At 32.7% G+C, this 23,580-nt stretch overlaps 1 protein-coding gene across 2 annotated transcripts in view; it reads left to right on the forward strand.

Moving 5' to 3' along the window:
- LOC124364299 (RNA-binding protein 25) overlaps nucleotides 1-23,580 on the forward strand; it is a 62,605-nt gene that overhangs the window by 33,145 nt on the left and 5,880 nt on the right. For both annotated transcript variants that reach the window (XM_046819666.1, XM_046819667.1), the window contains exons 10-17: nucleotides 3,474-3,679; nucleotides 4,317-4,545; nucleotides 5,574-5,740; nucleotides 6,286-6,439; nucleotides 15,707-16,037; nucleotides 16,934-17,080; nucleotides 18,267-18,439; nucleotides 19,896-20,042. In XM_046819666.1, the coding sequence (XP_046675622.1) occupies nucleotides 3,474-3,679; nucleotides 4,317-4,545; nucleotides 5,574-5,740; nucleotides 6,286-6,439; nucleotides 15,707-16,037; nucleotides 16,934-17,080; nucleotides 18,267-18,439; nucleotides 19,896-20,042 (1,554 nt within the window). The remainder of the gene's footprint in view (nucleotides 1-3,473; nucleotides 3,680-4,316; nucleotides 4,546-5,573; nucleotides 5,741-6,285; nucleotides 6,440-15,706; nucleotides 16,038-16,933; nucleotides 17,081-18,266; nucleotides 18,440-19,895; nucleotides 20,043-23,580) is intronic.

The raw sequence follows: 23,580 nt of genomic DNA on the forward strand, positions 1-23,580 counted from the left end.
TCTATCAGTGAAAACCTTTGATAAGTTTTTTTTCAGTTGGGGTATATAATAGAAACAGAAACAAATGCTTTTTTGTTAAAGTGCTTCTAGAAAAAGTTATATTGTACGTGGAAATCATATAATAATTGAGTTTAGTCAATATATGAAACCTCTTTTAAAAATTTAAATATTTACATATTTCAAGATTAAGTAAAAAAATAATATTTTGAAGCAATCTCAAAGTTTACGTATTCGCTACAGTGCTTCGCCCATTGGCAAGTGATTGAAAGCAGTTGTGGTTCAGCACTTGCCGAACAATTATCTTCGGCAAAGTCTTGCTTAGCATTTGGGTGAGAACTCCATCGTGAGTTGCAGTTTGTAGGAAGAGTATGTTCACATCTGTCATTTCACCAGTGTACGCTACTTATCCATCATTTTGTAGTCGTTGTTAAACTAAAAAAAGGTAGTGATTATTGTGAACAGTGATTTAATATTTATTTTGCATCAGGAAGGGTATATCTCATGCATAAATTATAATGTATTTTTATTCTTGAAGATTAAAGAGAGGAAACGATGAACCTGAGTATGTTTCTGTGTAAGGCTTGCCTAAAACCATGTATAATAACCAATTAGAGTATTTTACAATTATATTTTCTAAATAGAAATCAATTAATCCTTTGAGTGCCGGAGCATCGCTATTTGTGATCCTGCATTATATGCAAGAAATGCCAGAATCGCTATTTGCGACTTCTGCAGTAACGCCTATATTTTATATAGTATTTATCTAAATTTGCTCCTCAATGACTATACATACGCATTCCAAAGACTTCAACGTAACTTTTGATGAAGGTTTTGTTGCATTCTGGTTAGCTTCTGATTTTTACGGCGGTTGTAAATAGTTACCGCACGTCAGTTGAGTTTAGAAACAACAGCCACACGGATGAGCCGTCACATGTTTTGTTTGCGCTGGTGTTTATTTCACTAATGATTGTAAATATTGAAAGTTTTTAAGTTTAAATGGGTTTGTAGTGTTAGTATATAAATATTATTTTGTTTGTGTATTTTGTTCTAGTCTGTGTATAAGTAGAACAATGACTTGACCGTGAGTTACGGTGATCGTAAGCAGCTAGGACTTTATTAAATACATTTGTATAGTTTTTATGTTTGTTCAGTGATATTTATAAACAATGAGTTGTAAAAACATTGCTGACAATGAAGACCTAGTATTGCAGGCATTAGATTTAAGCATTAGCAGTTTAGACATTACACAGAGTGTTAAGTTAGGTTAGAAAATTTCTAGTTTTGTAGCGGTTCATATTTTCATATTTATTTTCGAAACTTTATTTCTAAGTATAATAACAGTTTTTAATGTCTTTTTGTAAAGAATTAAATGGAGTATAAGATAGAATAACTGAAAGTGAAAAAAATAAAATATTTCAATAACACTAAGTTGTGTAAAAATAAAAAAAACAAAATGTTTTTGTTAATGTTTTTTTATTGGTATAAAAACGTTAAATAAGTAACCAATGTATTATATTTATAAAGAAAATATATTTACCTACAAAAAAAAAAAAAAAAAAAAAAAAAACCAGGACATTATACCAATAAACAATTTTTTAATGAATTTTTAACCAGACCCATGCAAAATCAGGCATTTTTGCTTGGCATTTTATGCATACCATATAGCAAAATGCCACGGCACTCAAAGGGTTAATATGATTAAAAGTTTTGAAATAAGTAAAATGTGGGGCAATGCTGTGATAAATGTTTGGTAACCAAAGTTTGAAAATCAATAAATTAATTTAGGTTTTATAAAAATATCATATAGAAACTGCAGCTAAGTGTGTTAAGTTAATTGTTCAAATACTCTCATTCGTATGGAATTTTTATTGTTTTTAAGTGTATTAGGCTCCTTGTCACATAGCCTAGTCACCTTTAATATACAGTCAGGATTGGTTCCATCCTTTGGTTAGTGAAGACCAGTTTTTGTTTGGTTGGTCTGTCACGTAAATTTAACTTCCTTCTAAGATTTACAGTATTTCCTTATACTAATGAATCCATGTATGCATATCAGTGGTTTCCAAACTGTCAAGACTTGCTCTATGTGTTACTGCACCTTTTTGTATTAATAGGATCATTAAATTTGGATGCTTTAGTGGATTATTGAAGCCCAAAATATAGTGAGGTGATGAATTTACAAATCACTAGTTTATATTTGAATTGTTGGTGCCAAAAGCCAGGTTTGTTTCTATTGGATGGGAAAACGGTATATCTTAAAACAAGTTTTAAATAACTTTTCAATGAAGCAGCCTGTTCCGACTACCATGATTTTACAGCCATCTTTAATTATTTTCGAGTTGACCAGATTATCAGTGATCACCAAAATGGCAGTCGTGATTGGTTTTCTTCATTATGGACTCCGTGAACCTATATTATACACTTGCTTATAGCATTAGTACCATACACCTCATGAATCTCATGATAAATTTTTTAAGGAAGTTGAAACACTATTACTGACCAACCTCACATCTTATGGATGATTTAATAATCCGAAACATCCTTCGAATCATGAACCGAAGCGCACAAGAGATGTTAAGTTACAAGCATGCTTGTTGCACTGCGGATGCTTGTTATAAAAGTACATAAAGCGATGGTACAAAATTTGTCCTTCATAGTTACTAATAACTTTTGTACTCATTTGACTTCCTGCATATGGAAACCCGGTTCATTCTGGTGCCTCGCGAAGGCATTGTGTACAACAGTTTGGGAACCACTGTTTCTCTCAATGAAACCGGCATTTCAAAATATTTGTATGGTGTAGAGAAAGTCTTATCAGTAACCTTATCAGAGCTTGTAGAAGGTTTTAAAAACTAATAAGAGATATTAAGATTGTTATTCCACTACATTAATGTTGTCAAACCACACAGAGAATATGTTAGGTGAAGAAGACGGAATCACCCTTCCCAGCTGAGACGCCATCAACAGCGGTGCAGCTGTAAGTTTTCTACAATGAAGATTTTCATTTGTGTTTTTTTAGAAGCTGCAGTAGTTCCAATCATTTATTATTTTATGTGCTGGAATAAATAACAAACATTCCTGCCCCCAACTTGTACCAAAAGTCATTGTATTTATTTTTAAATTAAAGTTTGATGAAAATTAATTTTAAAATTTGAATTGATTTTATTTATTGTAGTAACCTTCATTATTGAATCATGTAATTAAAGTTATTTAAGCATTAGTTGTATTGGGCAACATTGAAAATTGAGAAGACGTGTTGTATGATTACTTACACAAATATTTGAAACATTATTATACATACAAAGACATTAAAGTATAACTTGTTACTAAAATTTGTTTCCTCTAGGAAATGAAAAAGTTTGTTATTTATTTTTTCACACTTGTAAAAAAAATAAGTCTCCTCCATTATAGGTGATGGAAAAGTGTCTTCTATATTCCTGCTGTAATGCTAATTGAGATGCACAACTGTTGAGCAGAAACAGGAGGAGGAGAAGGAAGTGGAACGAAAGAGACGAGAGGAGAAGGAGAGGGAGCGGCGGGAGAACCTCTCTCCGATGTCCAATGGGCGGGAAAGGTCACGTGCACGGTCGCAGGACAGTCGCCTGACTCGCAGCTCCAGCCGCAGCATCACACCAGACCGACGGTCACACCACAAGAGCAGTCGACACCGTACCCGCTCCAGGTAATCGTCATATACAAATCTGATTGTGGTAATCAAAACTAATAAGTTATTGAACAGAAGCCTAACTAACCAAAATAAGAAATATATACTGTTGTAATTACGTGTTTCAGTATACTGAAAGTTTAATGTCTGTAAGATAAAAGAGCTGTCTTCAATATGTACAATTTACTCTGAAAGTGTCAGTTCATGAAAACTCAGTTTTTAATACAAAGCAAATTAAATTATAAATCTCAAATCTTGAATCCACAATTTTTTCAATAAAGATTCGGATTTGAGAATCAATGGACAGGATTCGACTATTAAATCTGCGGTTTTTGTTTCATGTTATTTTTGATATTTTGTACTGAAAAAATGTTTTGTGCCTAGGAATGATTAAGTTTATTTTTAAATTATTACCCATCAATTGTTTGTTTCATAGCAGTTTTATACTAAATTTGACAAAAACTTTGTTCAAACTTAGTAACTTTGTCAAACTAACATAACAACAATTTTCAATTAAATAGTTACTGCTCTGTTAAAAATTAATATTGTATTTGCATGGTGTTGTGTATTTTTCATTTGAATTTCAGACACATCACAATATCAGATATAATATTCAACTGTTACTGTTGAACTATATTGTAAATGTTCATTTTAGGTCTAGAGACAGAGATCGTGAACGAGAACGTGAGCGTGAACGTGAGAGAGAACGTGACAGAGACCGTGAGAAAGATCGGGACCGAGACAGGGACAGAGATCGTGAGCCTAGAGACAGAGATGAGAAGAAGTCCGAAAGAGATCTGCTGAGAGAGAAAGAGGAAGAAGAAGAAGCTAAGGACAGGAGGAAACAAGAAAGAAAGGCGAGGGAAAAGGAGGCTGCTTATCAGGTGTGTATGGTTCTTGGTTTATATAAATTTAATCTTTTAGGAAATAGTTTTACAAATATTTTAGTATTTTTAATTTGTTTAATTGAAGTTTAGTTCGATCATGACAATAATAATTATTGTTCACAACAAAATATACTTTTGCCATTGCAAAGATGATTTGTGCACACCAAATAGTGTTTTATTGTACTGTAGCTATTGTTCTACCTTGAGTACTTGGGATGCATTTGTCAATGAGTTGCATCTTTGCTTGCTTCTCAACTTCTCATGAAGCGTTTTACCATGTCTGATTACCACTAAGATTAGACTCAATTATTGTTTCCAGTATAAATGACTTAAGCTAATATTAACACTCAACTCAATGTTTTGAATATTTGGTAGGTTAGCAAATCGTATGACTAATGGTCATGGAATGGAAAAAACATAACATATTTTGAAAAGAAATTTTTCATGACTAGTTAAAATTTGACCTTTCCTGGCGTTTGGCAAACCTGTTGAAGAAACCTATTCCTTTACATTCCTACAGAAGGCAACAATGTTGAAAGTACCTACTACTCTAGACATGCTCTGGGTATTTTTGTCTGGTACGAGTTCGATCAGAACCTTATCTTGGCATTGTGTCTTTCTCCATTTGGATTTAAGAATTAATTTTTAACAGTTTTGCAACAAATAAGAGCCATTTTCAAAAGAAAATAGTGATAAACATAGCAAAATGAAGAAGAAGAGAGTCGTGTAGGAAGCCCTAAGGGAGCATGGTGGTTTGGGCTTTTCCCAGCTTCTTGTTCTGTTGATATACATTGATTGAAGGCTATAGGGCTATGAGTATGAAACAATAGGCAGTCTTTCAAACATATTAGGAGAGTTCATGGATGGCTGCTGCTATAATGAAAATTGAAAATTAAATTATATGTCTGATCCATGATAATGCTTGAAAGAATGTGGATTTAAATACCCGATACATGCACAGAGGGTGTATTCACTTTTATTTTAATTCTTAATTTCTTATTCATGTTTTTCATTTGTGTTCAAAGGAGAGACTCAGGACATGGGAAAGCCGTGAGAGACATAAAGCGAAAGAATTAGCAAAAGAAAGAGAAAAGAAGAGGCTCAAAGAAGAGGAAAGAGAGAGGGAGGCAAAACGACTGAAGGAGTTTCTGGAAGACTATGATGATGAAAGAGACGATATCAAGTATTATAAGTAAGTACAACATTCTAATTTAATTATCTCAGTGAATTAAGTCGACGATATTTTGTAGGAACCAGTATTTGTGAACATTTTCTTGTGTTGAGTTAAAATGTTGATTCAATGAAATTCTGGTTGCTAGAAGTGTATTATTACCTATTTGTCTATTACTATGGCTTCAAATTTTGATGTCAATAAAATTGTACATAATGTATACGCATAATATTTTAATGTGATTCTTTTTGTAAACTTGATTATTAATATTATGGTTTCATTATTTCACTTAAAGATTAACAATTAGTTGGTAATGTTCAGTTTACAAAGTGTACTAAAGTGAATAAGTGATATTTTTCTACAATATGAAGGTTATCAACGTGTCACTCAATACTTGGTGGATTTCTTAAACAAAATAAAAACCGCACTTAAAAAAAAAAGATATTACAACATCAATACTGATATGTATGTATTTTATTGTTAAAACAAAACGTATGTATATGACTTAATTACTTTGTAATTAAGAAGGGAATATATTAATTTCACGATATTTATTTTTATTACAGGGGTAGGGAGCTTCAGAAACGGTTAGAAGAAAGGGAGAAAGAGATGGAACTAGATGCTCGGGACAGGCAAAAAGAGAAAGAAGAGCTGGAAGAGTTAAGAATCAAAATTTTTACTAATACAGAGGGTGGAGATCCAAATATTGAATTTGCTAAGGTAAATATATTTTTAAATCTAGAATTCAACACAGAATATTGTTAACTTATATGTTGTTTTTGTAAGATAAATACTAAATTTTTTTCATCATTTTTCAATTTAAAACTTTACAGGTTTAAATCGGAAATAAATCAACAAAATTATTGTAAATTGTTCAATAAGCAGTGTATTAGTGAAGATGTGATTTGAATTGCCTGACATTGATTAGTATTTTTCTCAAATTTTGTGAAAATCCCTTAGTTAAACAAACTAATATTACAAAGAGAAAACATGTATGTATTGTTTTTAATATAACTGTAGTTTATGTAATGATTGTCCCTACAAAAATAAGAGAAAATATTATTTTAACTGAAATATAAACTCCTTGGCAGATATTACAAAACCAGCTTGACATTAGGTGTGGAAGCTCAGCTGTTAATTAACTTAACAGTGTTGTGTCTTGAAACTTTACTTATTTATTTTTCAGTAACAATGATTTGGCAGTTTGTTGTTCTTTTATAATAACTTTGATACTCACATTAGACTTAGATTCCATAAACATATTGTAGTGAAAAATTTACTTTTCTTTCTCAGTTAGTGAAATAGTAATTAATGTTTGTATTATCTGTAGGAATTTGGTTGTAGGAATAAATTTATTGGTCATAATTTTATTGTTGACACATTTTAGTAAAACAAGCTCACTAGTGATCTGTAAAGGTATATTTCATGAAAATGTTTAACTATAATAATTGTAAATTTTTTGTATATGTAAACTGTATATTATATTCAGCCTATTCATAGCTAAAAGTAACCCTCAGCCAGTTGATGTACTCTGTACAAAATATGGCTATTATATTTGATGTATTACAACTCTATCCTCTACATTTCTAGTCCAGAATGAGCTTTTTCCGTCTTTTAACCAATAAAATAATTATCTGTGGTAGTATTTGTACATTTGAATTAAAAAAAAGAAATTTCAAACCACACTGTAACTACAGTAGAATTCTGTTTATGTGAGGTAAATGGGACCGAGACTATCTGGGATAACGAGAAACTTGGATAATCCAGAGACAGTGTTAAATAGGTTATAAATAATAACAAACATGTTGAATTTTAAATACATTATATATGTACTAAATTCGTATTTACAATATTAAGCTGTCTAATACCGTGCCACTTTTTTCACCTGTTTAACCATCCATCGCTGGTTGTAAAACTGTCATCACCATCTTTAAACTTTTTATGAAATTCTATTGCCTTCGCTTGTGGTATTACGCCGGTTATAGGGCTGCCCAAACTCAGCATTTGAGTAAACCATATAGACAAGGCTTCTGATGTGCTGACTCAGCTCATATTCGCCTTTCTTCATTGTTTTCCGCAGTAAACCACTACCCCCACTCACACATTTATTAACAAATTTCTCAATGTTTTGTCGGTTCCGTCTCCAATCACCAACAGTCACCACCAACTTCTAGATCTGCAGCTACCATTTTAATTTTCTCGCCGTTGTCTAAACGTGTGCTTTCATTTTTTTTTCTTCCAGAGAAATCACACGTCTTTTTCGTTTTCACTCATGGTGTAACACTAACACTGTGCACTTTCCATAGCTATAAACACGAGTAGACCACAGTAACAAAAATAACAAACGAAACTAACACGTCCAAGTAACTTGTGTGACTGACTAGTAGAAACATCTGTGGCGTTCCAGAAATATGACAACATTGCAGTGTCAGTGAAAGTTAATTCCTATAGGCTGAGCTCAGACGAGCCTCCTTCAAAGAAACGTCTGGTGACCTATCATATATCAGCAACTGTTACGTCACCGAGAGGATGCATATTCTAAGAATTCGCTACTTGACCTAGCAACAGCCAGAGTACACGGATCAAAAATTGATATAGCCGCTATTCATACATGCATTATCTTATTATTGTACTGCAGCTGCTTGGTCTATAAAAAATTATTTTTTATCTTCGAAGGCCTCGGTTAATCGGTACTTGGGTAAGCGGGAGTCTACTGTACGTGGAAAACATTGAGACCTAAATTTAGAAATAAATAAACCATGTGTTTTTGTAGAGGATATACGTATCTATAACTAGACCAACTATCCCCGCAACTACTTTTAGTCTACTTTTTGTGTATAAAATATGAAAAAAAAAAAAACACCCTTTGTCTTCAAAGGAATTGCCACATGCACACAGAAACAGCACTAAAACATAACTGCATAGATATGAAAGATATGAACTTGAAGTCAAATATTATTTATAAGACCATAATATTGCATTATTTTGCATCTAAAGTTTTCCTATTGTTTGTAAAAAATTGTTCTTCTCCAAAGCTTTGTTTCTAACTTCATAGAAGAATACAATGGTGTCAAATATTTTCTCAAAATTAAGAGGATTATAACAAAGAAATTAAGTTACAGTAATGAAGGTTAGATCAGTCACAGATAAGAAGGAAAGTGTCAATCTTTGTTGATGAATTCTGCATGTGTGTGGAGAGGATTAATCAACCACCAACTCCACTCCCTCATCAGGTTTTGCCTCTTCAGTCGTCTCAATTCCTCTGGAAGGTGATATTGCAGTCTTCAGCCAATGAAGCTTGGCTTTATGTAGAGTGGGTAATTACAAAGTGGGATGCGTGTCAGGTGTGGTAGTTGTTGCGACAGAAGATATGTACATATATCAGGGTCCCCACCCCGACCGTGAAACCGGGAATAAGCCGTGAATTTCGTTCACGATCGTGAAAAAACCTTAAATAAGCCGTGAATTTTGTTTACATACCGTGAAAATCTCTACAACTTTTGAATAAATAAAATCAACACGGGTCGTCGTCAGACGATCATATGGGAAGGTTGAACCTTCGCTATTGCAAAGTAAAAAGTAGCACGCAATGTAGGGGATAGACCACGAAGTTTGACAGGTGCTGCTATCTGAGCGATTTTACTGATAATATGGTTTATAAACAAATGAGGAAAAGGAAGGGCCGGTGGGAGATGACGCTTCCGGCTCAAATCACGTGAGGCCTGTCTTTGTCGCCAGGTTTTCCGGGCCTTGGCTACGCTACGCGGCTGTAAACAAGGCATTCTCTGATTGAACGCGAGATGAATAACACAATTTAATTACTTGATAGATTGTCCGTTTAATGTAAACACTTTTCGTATTGGAGTTTTATTGTATCAGATATAGTCTATTATTGTTTTCATAAAATAAAAAAAAGTATACAAATCCTTAATCTAATGTAAGGAATTTAAATTACATTTTAACTTAATTTCATTCTATTAAATCCCTTATTTTATTTAAATATTAATGAGAAAAATGCTATTCAGTACGATATCTATATCGTTGTGTGTAATGACTGTTAACACAATGTAATAATTATAAAAAATTTTAATTTATGGTGGACAATAAATTGAATTAATTTAGGGTCTTGCGTAAATTAAATAAGTATAATAAATGTGACGGAGCAGAACCTACACGACACATATCAATTAACGCAGCGAGACCATAACTTTATAGGCCTATATAACTGTTTTAATTACCAGTAAGGTCGTTTGAGAAAACAATTGTATTTTTCATCTCTTTAAGATATTAAACGTAGTGATATGCGTTTTCCTTATCAATAATATTTTTTTATGATTCCTAAGCTGCATGGATATTATGAGTGTACACGGTTTAAAATCTTTTATGGTGAATGTGTGTTTAAATTGTATAATGTATTAGTAAAAATATTACAAATGAAACGTCATGTTATAAAAACGTTAGAAAAAAAACCATTGCATTTTTTCTAACCAGGAAACAACAAACGTCAAGTAACTTTGTAGTGTTAAGCTTTATTACTACAAAACTACAAATCGAGGAAGTCGTCCAAGTATAATTTTTGTCGGGTTCCATACGACTACGTTAACGCTATTAATCATTTCATGCAGATGAAAAATATATCGTACAAGGTTCATTTATTGTAATGTGGTGCAGCGATGTTATGGTAAAAATAACCTTTGTTGTATACTGTCAATGAGAGTGGAAGGGGAGGGGTATATCGTGTACTCCACTCCCCCATCCTCGGACAACAGCTGGTGTTTCTTGTCTCAACATGAAAGATTTGTTTCCCCAGCTCGGCACTCCAATCTTATTCTTATTGTGAGAATTGATATAAAGATTTAAAGCTTTTCATTCAACTCATTCTGACACTTTCTCACGGAAATTCTTCTGTTGAAAGAGGCTTCTCTGTCAACAAACAGTGTATAGTTGAAAACTTGAAGGAGGAGAGTTTAGTCGCGTTGAGAAAAGTTTGTGACGGCGTATCAGCAGCAGGAGGATTGGAGGCAATGGGAAATCACTAATGAATTAGTTCATGCTGCCAAAAATTCCCACGCCCACTACTCGGAGCACTTGGCAAAACAACGAGAAGAAATGAAAGACAAAATTAATTCTGAGAAAGAGAGGAAGCAAGCTGCAATAGAAAAAAAAGAATTGGAAGCACAAAAATTCCAGGTTTTGTCCGACGCCAGGAAAAGGGCAGCTGAGTTAGACGATAAGAATACAGGAACTTAGCAAAAAGTGCAAATCGTAATTCACTTTTATTCTAGACATTTTTATTAATTTCTTTATTTATGTGTACAAATATAATTTTTTTGTATAAACTGGTACCAAATAACTTTTCTTATAACAAGTTGTATATAATTTTTATACATTTAACGTTTATATGTTATTTTAATTTTCAATAAAATTGCCTTTTCTTATGTACTAATTAAAATGTGAACCTGTGATTATGTGAAAATTTTCCTGTGGAAGAAATCGATCGAAATAATAATAATAATGTGTTTAAACAAGAAAATAATTTAATAATCACGCAAGTGTACTTCATGGACTCAAACGAGTTAGCCTTAGCCAACGTACGAATCCTGTCACCCTGCATCTTGTCTAACCTGTGTCAACAAAGTTCTCTTCAGATTTCAACAAAACCTTGTAAGTTAAAGAAAATTATGAGCCATGTGTATGCTAATTATATTGAAAATTTGTCTTTGTCATTGCTTTGATGACTGTTATGATGATGTTTTTGTAAAAATAATATGCCTTGTTATATTCATTATGTAGCAAATCGCACATAAAATCGGGCGCGCTCGCCGCTCATTGCTTGCGTCGTAACCGAAAGCCTATTGTTATTTCGTTCTTTTAAGACGTTTCCGTCAATTCCTGCACGACCCAATGACATCGTTAGTCAAATGGGAAAGAAGTTTTATTTTGTATTTTTACCGCTCTGCCGCGTCTGTAGTGTTTTACGTCTCAACTTCGCCCCTCTCCAACACGATTTTGTTTGTACCGGTAACGTTGTTATGAAAAACTTTCCGACCTTGAATTTTAATTTTTTTAACCGTGAAAACCGTGAATTAGCCGTGAATTTTAGTATTTAGATTGAGTGGGAACCCTGATATATGCCAATCACATTTACGATCTTAAGTTCTCTGAAATCATCGCACAGGTTATCCTTATAGTTCGTATTTGGAGAATGAGCACTCTATCCATATTATAAATCGATGTACCACACCATATGAGTAATCCATATCTTATATGAGACTTGCTATTTTGGTGTTACCTGCTTTCTTCTTGTTATTGCATAGAGGCCAGCTAAGCCTTTTGCATATGTTGTCAGTGTCCATGTGAGGTCATTCCGAGCAGTTTAATTGGATTGTGTAAGTCTACATCTGGCAGTCCTGTTGTTGAATTCTTCTTCCAAAATTGATTTTATTAATTTTTTATGTATTTACAACTTGAATCGTTTTCCTTAGAATATTAATATGTCGTATATTATAACATAATCAGTAACATAGGTTCTAAAATCTGTCATTTTTTTAATTGTGATAAATAACACAAATACAGATAATAATATTTAACTGATCTTATTGAGATTTAGACACAACATCCAAAATACTTAGGTCTAGCTACAGAAATACTCTAAATATTTCAAAATAAATTTTCCTATACTATTAGGTCGTCAACCTAACCTTAAAAAAACATTTGGCAATGGACTCACCAAAGTATATAAAACTATTCCTTAATCCTTTCAGTGCCTTTAACCCTAGAACTGGCGGTCATTTCATCCTGTAGTGTCGGGCTGTTTTGGAGCTTCACGCAAGGTTTTTTTTAAAAAAATTATTAAAAATATAAAATAAAAGCAATATAAATAAGAGTATATATTTTTGTGTTCAGAATTAAATGTAGAATTGCACTATATTGTAAAATTAAACCATCAAAAATTTTCTAATAAACACTTTTTTTAATCAAATATAAAATTTACGAAAAATATTTCTTAAATTTGGGGGGGACCATACCTAGCAAAGGAAGTTATAGTGAGAAATATTTATAAGTGAGATAGCCATTCTGTGTCAAATTTTATCTAGTTTCAGAAAAACATAAACATTATACACATTTATGAAAGCATCATAAAGCTATAGAACAAAAAGCAGCGATGCGTATAAATTCTGAAAATCAGGTGTACACGTAAGACTTTGGTAAAACAAGTTTTTCAAATACATTTATCTATGAATACATGTTATTTTGCATATTTTATTACTTAGAATAAAATAGAATATACAGTAGTAATGAAATAATTACCATAAATTATTTTTTGAAAAGTAAAAAAGTTAAATTTTGCTATTATTCAAAAAATTTTGCGAAAAATTTTCATTCAGCAAAATATAAAATAGTTTCTAAAGCTTGTACTATATCAAAATTTATAAATTTATGGTTTATAAGTAATAGGAAATATTATGTAGTTAGAAAACTATAAAATATAACTAAAGATATTAAAAAAAATAGAGAATAACCCAAATAGTTATTATATATAACCAAAGAAAATTACAGGAAATATATATTTTATTGTGAAAACTATCTATTTACCAAAAATAAATAGTTACTTCAGAGCTAAAAGAGTGCTATAAATAACGTTTAGTAAGTGAAAACAATAACAAACTATGTGAAATGAATTTTAGCCAAGTCATTTTGCCATAGCCTACACAAAGCCGGTAATTTCTCAAACATATTTCAGTAAATAGAAATTGATTTATTCTAAAATATATATGTTTACACTACTACGACATCAAACAACACACTACACATTAAATACGACACTAAAAACACGCGTTTAAAACTATTAAAACTTACAAATATCCACAGCTCGGCACGAAAGTGATACAGAACGGCAGCGGCAATACGGCGGTCACAACAAACGGCGTCGCGTTTTCTTTTACGTTCAAAATAACAAGCTTGCTACGTCATAACCATAATATAAAGAGGAATAAAACTCATCTGTTCCTTAGCATTTTTCTTCCCGAATCCAATGGTGCATGAATTATATCGATACGTTACCGGAGTATATTATAAAAAGTAATTATAGGAGGGAATGTTTGATCGACAAAATTTTGACGGTTAACACCACAAAAGCTGCATTAACCGACATAATTATGTCGATTAACAGTTCTAGGGTTAATGTGATGTTACAGAAAGTGCCAAGGTGCTCTATACTGTATTAACCCATTCAAGACATTGGACGAGCAGTTGCCGTCCTTCACTTCGCGCGGCCCCCAACAACTAAAGACGGGCAGCGCCCGTCTGCTAGACACGACATCGACGTAGTTGAATATATTACCGATAGATCGCAGAGGCATTCACATTTGCTGCATATTTTGTTCTCAATATTCTAGTCTATGTTTTTCTTCTTCTTCGTTGCTGAAAATCATCTTGGCAAAACAGCTTTCTTTCGTTTGTAAACAGTCAAGATGGCGTCTCGCGACCGGAAAGATGTGTTCGTAAATTCGGATGATTTTGCGGCTTACGTTGGTAATGTTTTAGATGAAAGTGGTGATGAGGAAAGTGACAGTGAACAAGATGACATGATACATGAAAATAATGAAATGTTTGATGGTACAAACGATGACAGCAGTGATAATGAAAGCAGTGATAACCCACCGGCTAGGCCTTGTGATTTTGCGTGGATTGTTGGACGAAATAATGTTAGTACAATGCGTTTTACCAGCAATCATGGAAATAAATCCTATCATTTCGAGGCAGTTAGAAGAAAAACTGCACTGAATCACATGTGTTCAATCACTTCTGTGTCAATTGTCATGTTCCACTTCATCTGGAAACATGTTTTGAGGTGTTTCACACCCAAACCAACTTCTAAAGAAGTATAATAAAAATTTGCAAATAGTGTAAATATTTATGTATATTTAAAAAACTAATATTTTGTGTTCATACAATAACAATGAATAACTAAGGTACATTTATAATATTCATAGCATGTTATACAGTAAGTGTTATGCAAAGTGCACCTGTTCTTACACGAAAGCATGGAAAATATCCAGTTCTGTAGTCCAAAAATTGTAGTAATTTATTCAGTCACGAATGGGATAAGAAGGCTCAGGCCAAAATTTATTTTTTTATAGCCGCCCACATTATATGTAAACATTTTGGACTAAAACACTTTATTTTTATTTTTTTTTCATTGAAATATAGTTTAAACTAATTAATTAGAATGTATTTTTGTACATGCATTAAAGAAATAATTATTAATAACATTTAATATACATTGTATTATTTTCTTTTGTTTTATTTTGCTCCAATAAAGGAATAGTTAATAAATTCCTCAAACATTAAACAGTGTTATAGTTCTCACCTTCATTTCAAATGTTATGGAATACAACTTCACTGATCTATCTTGAGAACTAAGTTTTAAGACTCGATGGTATAAAAAACATCTAGTTGCAATGTATCATGATTTGGTTATAATTCATAAAAGAATTATGTATATTCATATTTTATTCAAATATAAACATCTCTAATGCAAAAAATAAACATTTAGTTAGGTCTTTAAAATTCAAGAATACTGCAAATATTAGACTTTATTTAGATTTTTGGTGATTTGTGAGATGGTGATATATATAAATATCTCCATCTTGTTTAAATAGACGCTGGATCTTTTTGTGCACTTTTCAAACACCCGTTAAAACAGATATTGGCACTGAAATTGTTTAAATATTTGAAATTGTTTGAAGACCACAGGATAACATTTCGCGTGTATGTGTGAAAAAAGAGCATCCAAACTGAATTCAACCACATATCTTCTATTAAAAAAGCACTGAATGAAATAGTCATATTAAAATTGCTTGATGCCACTGCACTGCTCAGTATTTACATATCAACACCTTCTAGAAGGAAGAGTTTAATGGCAGTCCATCATATCTGGAATTGAATGTTACTGTATCTTAATGTTGTGTTGCACTGTGGCAGGCTCTACAAGAACGAGAGGAGATGTACAAGCCGAAGTTGGTGATCAATGTAAATGCTGAACATGCCAAGCAACGGGAAAAGGAAAGGGAAAAAGAACGAGAGAAGGAACGTGAGAAGGAAAGGGAAAAGGAGAGAGAACGGGAGAGAGAGGCAAGAGAGAGGGAGGAAGCGGAGCTGGAAGAACTGAGGCGGCGAGCGGCAGCACTGGCGGAGGCGCAGCAGGAGGCGGAGAGGGTTCTGAGGGAAAGTGAGCAGGTGGAGGAGGTCAGCCCGGCACGCTCTGAGGCTCCCCCCTCACCTGAGCCCTTACCTGTCCCGGAGCCCAAACCTGGTACGGCATAACATTTGTTACTCACTAGTAGAAACTACAGTGTAAACTTAGTCAAAATACTCACAAATAATATCCAGTATTGTCTTTTTCAATACTTAAACATAAGCTGTATCAACCACATGACATATATTAATCAGCTGTCTCAGAGCTTAAAACACCATTTATGTTTGCAAAATAAATGTTTTTGGTACCAGTGCCCTAAAAAATTTAAATAATTTTCTGTATATGACGGCTATTTGAAAAGTAGCGGCTTTTGTAAACTGCGTTGTGCGCACAATAGAGTACACATTGATATAAATTTCCCTATTGTGTTTTTTATTCTTTGCCTGTCTTGGTGGTTTGTTAAATTTGATTCTATGCTTACTTCTGTGAATGACACACTTTTTATAAGCTTTAAAAGGTAAGTAAGATAAGACAAGATTATAATAATGGTTTTAATTGGCTGCAGGTGGTTATCATCTAACCTCACCACTGCTTTGTGAATTATGAATTGCGACTTCATTAAAAATTAAAGATCTTATAAAAATTGCATAAACATAACAAATTACGTTATATTCTTCAAGCAAATATAGTTCTGCATAAATCATACAAATTTTATTGATATTAATCAATAACTGGGTGTGTACTATATGAAAATATTGAGAGCCTAAATAAAGGCTCTTTGCGCTTTACGTCCGACCTTACACAAGCCTATATATAGGCACTTGGGGTTTCACCACCAACCAATCTACCTAGGTCCTGTATATAGGCTCTTGGCCCTTAAAGGGTTAATCTGGGTAATTTCTAAGTGTTCACCTAGATTTGAAAATTTCAATATTCTAATAAAAAGTTTTGAATACTCAATATTTACTCAATTAATTTTTGTGCCGTTTCATTAAGTAAATTTTCTTTTTCAGTGGTCAAACCATGGAGTTCTCCTGCTAGTGAAAAAGACAAAGATAAGGACAAGAAGAAAAAGAAACTAGATCTGAAAGAAGTTTTTAACAATGATGATGAAGATGATGGCAATGTTGGTGTGAAGAAACGGAAACTTATTCCTCTTGGTGAGTTGTTGAATAGTTTTGTACTAGAAGTGACTGAAAGACGAAACAAGAACTACTCAATTCTAACATTTAAAGTTGTCGGAACTCCTTAGCGTTTGTGTTTTTGTTCTAAGTAAAACTTTGAAATTTCTTATGGTGTACAACCTTTTGTGATTTAGAGATTAATTCAGCTTGAATAAAACAAATTTTAAAAGATAATATATTTTATTGTATATAGTCATTATTTTTGTTGAGAAATAAAGAATATTTTATCAACATTGGGATAGATTTTCAGTTTTATTAATACTCTCTTGTTACAAATCTGTTATGGGCTGCAGAATTATATGTTCTTTTTGCGCTATCTGAAATATGTATTTCAATAAATTATAAAGAAGTACATTTTTTTACTCTTGAACACTCGAGCACATGCACCCATAGCATATCGCCGCATTTTTACAATGTTATGTGCAGGAGTTTGGTTTTTCGTCAAAGAACGCTAAGTGGCTAGGTAATCCTCAGTCAACTATCTCTCTGCGTGACTATGAACCGGGTTAGTTGCTGATTTACCATACGGGGTGCTCTCCTAAACTTAAACACTACCCCAATTGTGACCAATTTGCTAATGCACGTGGTGTTGCATTTTTATCATTAATAATTTGCTCATATGTACGCTAACGTGTAACTTAATTCAATGCAAATCGATATGTTGTGGTTCAGAAATCTGTTGTAGTGCACTCCTTACTGTACGCTTGTTAGTTTGTTCCAAGAAAGTTAAATATTCTTGCGTCAATAGCAAAAATTCATAGAGAGGCTGCAATTTGCTAACGGTGCGTGTGGTAGCTTACTTTAATAAACTACAATTTTGTATCGTGTTGGAATTAAATTTATAAAATAATATTTAAAGAGTATTACTGATGAATATCAACGCATATATTAAGGTAATGCACCAAACATATACTCAAAAAGATATATTAAAAAGTTTAATATTATAAGGATGAGAAGCAATCTTACAAGGTGTGAGCAAATTGCTACAGTGCGTGCCATTGCAGAAATATATAAGTGTGTTTGTTTACGTGTTAAATTGAAAGTAAATTGCGGATTAAAATTAATACTTGAAGAGCAGGAAGTAAAATTGACTAAGAACAAGAAACCTGTCTTACAAACATTAAGCTTGAGTTCTCTGTATAAAGAATTGTTGTTTGTGTAGATTACGGCGATGACAAGAAGAAAGCATCCAAGGAAGAAAAGAAAGAAGAGGGAGGTGGCAGCGGAAGATCTCAGGAGGAGAAACGAAAGCACATCAAAACCCTCATTGACAAGATTCCCACTGATAAGAATGCGTTGTTCGCTTTCCAGTTGGATTGGGCTGCTGTAGATAATGTAAGTTGGTATATTACTCGCTTCTATAAGTGTAAAATATGTATAGATTAGCAAGGTGTGTAGATGTTAATTCTACACATCGGAACGCTCTTTATTTAAGAACCAGTTATAATGCTGACCATTTTGATTTTTGCTCTGTAAGAACTATGTTAAACTTCAAACTCGTTTAAAAACTCATTTTTAGCTCTAGAATCATGGGATGGTGATTAATAAGTATATAGACACTTCTTCAATATTTTAATTAATTATTCAGAAAAAATTTAATTCAACGGTTTAATACATTCTTTAAACATTCAAAAAGTATATATTTTAAAAGAACAACTATAAAGTGTTTGGATAAATCATATATTATAAAATTAGACATCTTCCAGAGTTATTTCTGGAACTGTAATTAAGGCCATAAAAGTATTTGACGTTTATATTTTTGTATCAAGTAAATCTGAAGGATTTTACACTACAGAGTTAAATTTGTTCTGCTCCTATGGGAATAAAATGATTCATAAGCAAACATTTGTCATTGTAAGATATATAAGAAATAAATAAATAATAACATGCTGGTGCTATATTTTGTAAAATAGGTTATTTATAATACATAAAATAATAATCATAACTAAATAATAATACATGTGTACCTACAAATTAAAGTCAACATAGAAAAGATTCTATTTAATTTTTCAAGATTATTTAAAAAATGCTATTAACTTTTAAGTCGCGTTTATTTTGAAAAGTATGTCAAATGTAGAATGAACTTTGACCCATTGGCACCTATTTCTGCACTTAACCTTCCTGGGCAATGAAAGATTCCAAAAGACAAGGCATTTTATAATTATGTATACAATAATTTTAATTTCTTAATGTGTTTGAATATGTTATCATGTATGACGTTGATAATCATTAGGCAGGCTAGTTTTATAATCTGTCTTTAAATGAAACCAAACAATTGTAACGAAAAGAAAGTTTGGTAGAGAATAAACAACATCCACTTGAAATTTACTACAATTTATTATTACATACCCCTGTCTGTTCCATTAGCTCATATAAGTGGAGAGGGAAGGGATAAGAGAAGGTAAATTTTTGAAAAAAGGGGGAAGGAAAAATCCCTTTCCTCCTTTAAAAGAAAGGATAATCCCTTTTCTAGCCTTATTCTGCCCCTCCTCATTTGCCACTGGACTATGCAAGAATCTTATCAAACAGAATAAGGTGGAGAGTTGATATTATAGATACACCTGTCAATGTTACTGATAAAAGTACAATGGTCACAGACAGAGAAGGATTTGAACATGCACTATCTCTGTGCGCTATCTCTGGCACAGATCCAAAGTCTCTTTGTTAGACACTTGGCCATCAGGACTTGCACTGTGATTGAAGTTCTTTTGTCAGATAACAAATTGAAGTGCATCGCACAGGTGAATTATGCAATGTCGTCACAGCTGATGATGTTTGTGTTTGGTTGCAGCAACTGATGGAGAGGAGAATACGGCCGTGGATCAACAAGAAGATCATAGAGTACATAGGGGAGCCGGAGCCCACACTGGTGGACTTCATCTGCTCCAAGGTGCTGGCGGGCAGTGCACCTCAGGGTATCCTGGACGATGTGCAGATGGTGAGTTGTGGTTTGCAAATAAGCACAGGAAGGGCTCATCTTAATAAGTTTTGTCTGGATAACTTTGTTTTTTTTTTTTTTAACCCTGTCAATTCCATACAATTATAAAAAATGTATTCATCTAAATCCAATAATTTTTTGCAAGCTCTTTTTTGTCTTAACCCTTTGAATGCCACAAGGCAAACAATTTAGTACAAAAGAAATGCACTAGCAACTATATTGCAAGTCATATGCGAAAAATGCCAGGGAATAATAAGAAGTATTACCGGGCTTCCGGAAAAAAGAATATATTTTTTTTATTTTTCATACTAGTATTTTTATGAAAACAGGTATCAAAATGTTTGTAAAAACATTGTATTACAATAAAAATGTTACAAAACAAACGAAACAACATAAAATAATATTAGTTTTGGCATGTCAAAACAAAAAAAATGTATAAAGCAATTTTTATCTTTTGAAATATTTTTCAACAAATGTTCAAGATTTAATTCCAATAATTTTTTTGCAAGCTAATTTTTTTGTCTTAAACAAAATTTGAATCTTTTGAAATATTTTTCAACAAATGTTCAAGATTTAATTGGCTTTTATTGAGTATGAAATATACATTTAAATAAAGTCTCCAGTATTCATAAATTTTCATGTATTTTCTTATTAAAAAACTATTAAATCTACAATTTTAAATTTTGCATGCAGATTTATAACAGTTGGGTAAATGTAAAATAAATACTTTTAATATTGCCTTTTAAATGATGGTCATTTAGAATCTTTGTACTTAAGAATAACAGGGCCAATTATATAAGAATTTTACGAGAATACCTGTTATTATGGTCATGGAAACCTAACATAGTGGTGGTGGTGGTTAGTGTGTGCTCAATATTTTTGACAGATTTCACTTAAAAACTTTTTTAAAAGTTTTAATTTTTACGCCAAATTTAGTGAGTGTTTCATCTCATAAATGAACTGAATGCATAGGTATCACATAATTACCTAAGCATTTAATTTATTTTCTCCAAAGACAATTGCATGAAAAACTATAACCTAGAAAATGTATACGAATTCTTTTTAAGTGCATGACAAGATTTTAATGATTAATGAACAGAGGGAAGTTTTAAATCTAACAGCTTGAAATAGTTTTAAAAGATTTTCATACCTGTGAACACTTTTATTTCCACTTGGTGAAAAACTCTAATTTTTAACCATAAGGCCTGTCTTGTTCATAACAAGTAAAGATTGTTAGATAACTAAATAATCCTACCAACATCTGACAACTGTCTATCACTTACTGATATAGCTCAGGGGTATAGTATCCTGCTTCTAACCTCAAGGAACCTGGATCAAATCCCACCCAAGGCAATATCTTTTTGCTTGAAAATTCAAAATGAATTAATTTCATTCTGAGAGAGTTTATATCTGTATCAAATGTTGTTTTATTGAAACTGACTGAGCAAGTGTGTTAATTTTAAGTGACATTCTCAATATTTACCTGGTTAATCATTCATGTTTTAATTGTCTATTGACACAGCTGCAGACAGTATTATTGGCTAGTCTTACCTACCAACTGTCAGTCAACAAAGTAAACAACTATTACTGTGCTACAGCCCAAAGTCTAGAACTTTATGTCTTACATTATGCTTATCTGTTGAATTTATTGAGTATTGAATTTATTACTGCTACTGTTAAGCAATAAATGATATAATGGTGAATTATATTATTAATATAATTATATTAATAACACCTTGCCTACTACATAACGGCCAACTCGTGTACACAGGCCAAACTCAAATAAATATTATAATAAATAATATAAATAACAATAATGTAATTTAATATAATATTATTATAACTCTTATACTCTGACCCTCAAGGTTTTATTTCTACTAGAGATAACCCACACAACATGTACATTATAGGAGAACTGGACTTTGCTAGGCTTAGAGGCCATCCATACTGGCCAGCACAAATAAAAGAATGCGTCACAAATGAAAGTGGAAAACCTCCAAAGTACAATGTGGAATTTTTTGGAGACCACGACACAGCTATGATGAAAGAAGGCGATATATGCCTCTATTCTGACTATAAACATATACATGGTAAGCCTAAAACTGATAATTTCAAAAACAAAAATTTTAACAAAAGCCTTGACCGAGGCTCAAATGTTTTACTTAAATAGCCTAGGGAAACGATACCCCTTAACAAAAACGACTCATTCAGTGAAAATACAAACGGCTGCAATGAACCACAAAACATATCAATCAAAGTCCTTGAAAGTAGTCTAATAGAAAATAACTTCCTAGAAACCTCAGGCACTCAGGAAGACAAACTAGAAATGGCCGCCAAAATAGGCTCAGCTCTTGTAGAGGAAAAAATGAATACCTAAAAAAAGAAATAACCAACCTTCACATTAAACTAACCATCACGGAGGGAAAATTGGAGGAATTGGAAAATGAAGAAAAAAACCACATAAATAAAATAGAAACTCTGCTAGAACTAAATGCAAATACCCAGGCTCAACTCACTAAAGAAAAGCAATCGCACTCAGAAGCCCAAAGAACATACGAGGATCACGACTTGGAACTAAATCAACTCATTGAAAATGATGCAAGAAGAATAAAAGAGCTTGAAAAAACAATCTCTACATTAAATAAAAAAATACAAACTCAAGAAATAAAAACCTACTACTCTAAAGGACTCCACAACCCAAACCCTCCCTCCCTCTAAATATACTCAGATGAATAAAGATAGTAATACATCCCTCCTGCATGAAATGTCACACATAAAGACTAAACTTGACCAGTTAATACTAAACGTCAGCCCCTTGACAACAGAGCTTAATCAGGCTTATCAAGAAAAAACTGGAAAATATACTAATGGGGCCTAAACCATCAAAACCCCTAGAAACCACACCACACTACAGAGAAAATCTGACAATACCAAAAGTGACACAGTCCGTCAAGTCCGTAACAAGACTAGCAGGCCCGCCCACAAAAACTAAACAAACACTTATTCCAGGCAGCTGGGCAATAAGCAAATAAAATAAGTTCAGTGTGTCACTTCAAGTAAAAAAATCAACTGAAAAACCAAAGGTCTCAGCTATTAAGCTCTCAACTCATTCGACAGAAAAAAGAAAGCACAAAGATCACAAGAAACCAGCAGATGAAAATCAGTGATGGACCTCCACTAAATGCAAGAAGAAGGAGTAAAGATGAAAGCTACAACGACTTCTTTGTTAAAAAACATTGACTTCTATATAACGCTCAAGAAGAAAGAAATGGACTCAGAAAAATCATGTGGAAAAAAACAGGATCCATTGAGGCCCCTGACCCAACACCACACCTAGAGTCTAATCTAACGGCCTCCTCATCAAAAGAAGATCATAGACAACAACAAATAATCTTGACCCAGGATGAAACCTACCAACAACACTTTCTTTTAAGACAACCGCAAACTGAGAAAACAAAAATCCCTGACAAAACCTAAAACAATGACATTATCAGAAAGCATGCAAGACCAATATAAACAAAACACTAAACGAGCCCCT

The sequence above is a fragment of the Homalodisca vitripennis genome, chromosome 6, assembly GCF_021130785.1.
Source record: "Homalodisca vitripennis isolate AUS2020 chromosome 6, UT_GWSS_2.1, whole genome shotgun sequence".
NCBI classification, from domain to species: domain Eukaryota; kingdom Metazoa; phylum Arthropoda; class Insecta; order Hemiptera; family Cicadellidae; genus Homalodisca; species Homalodisca vitripennis.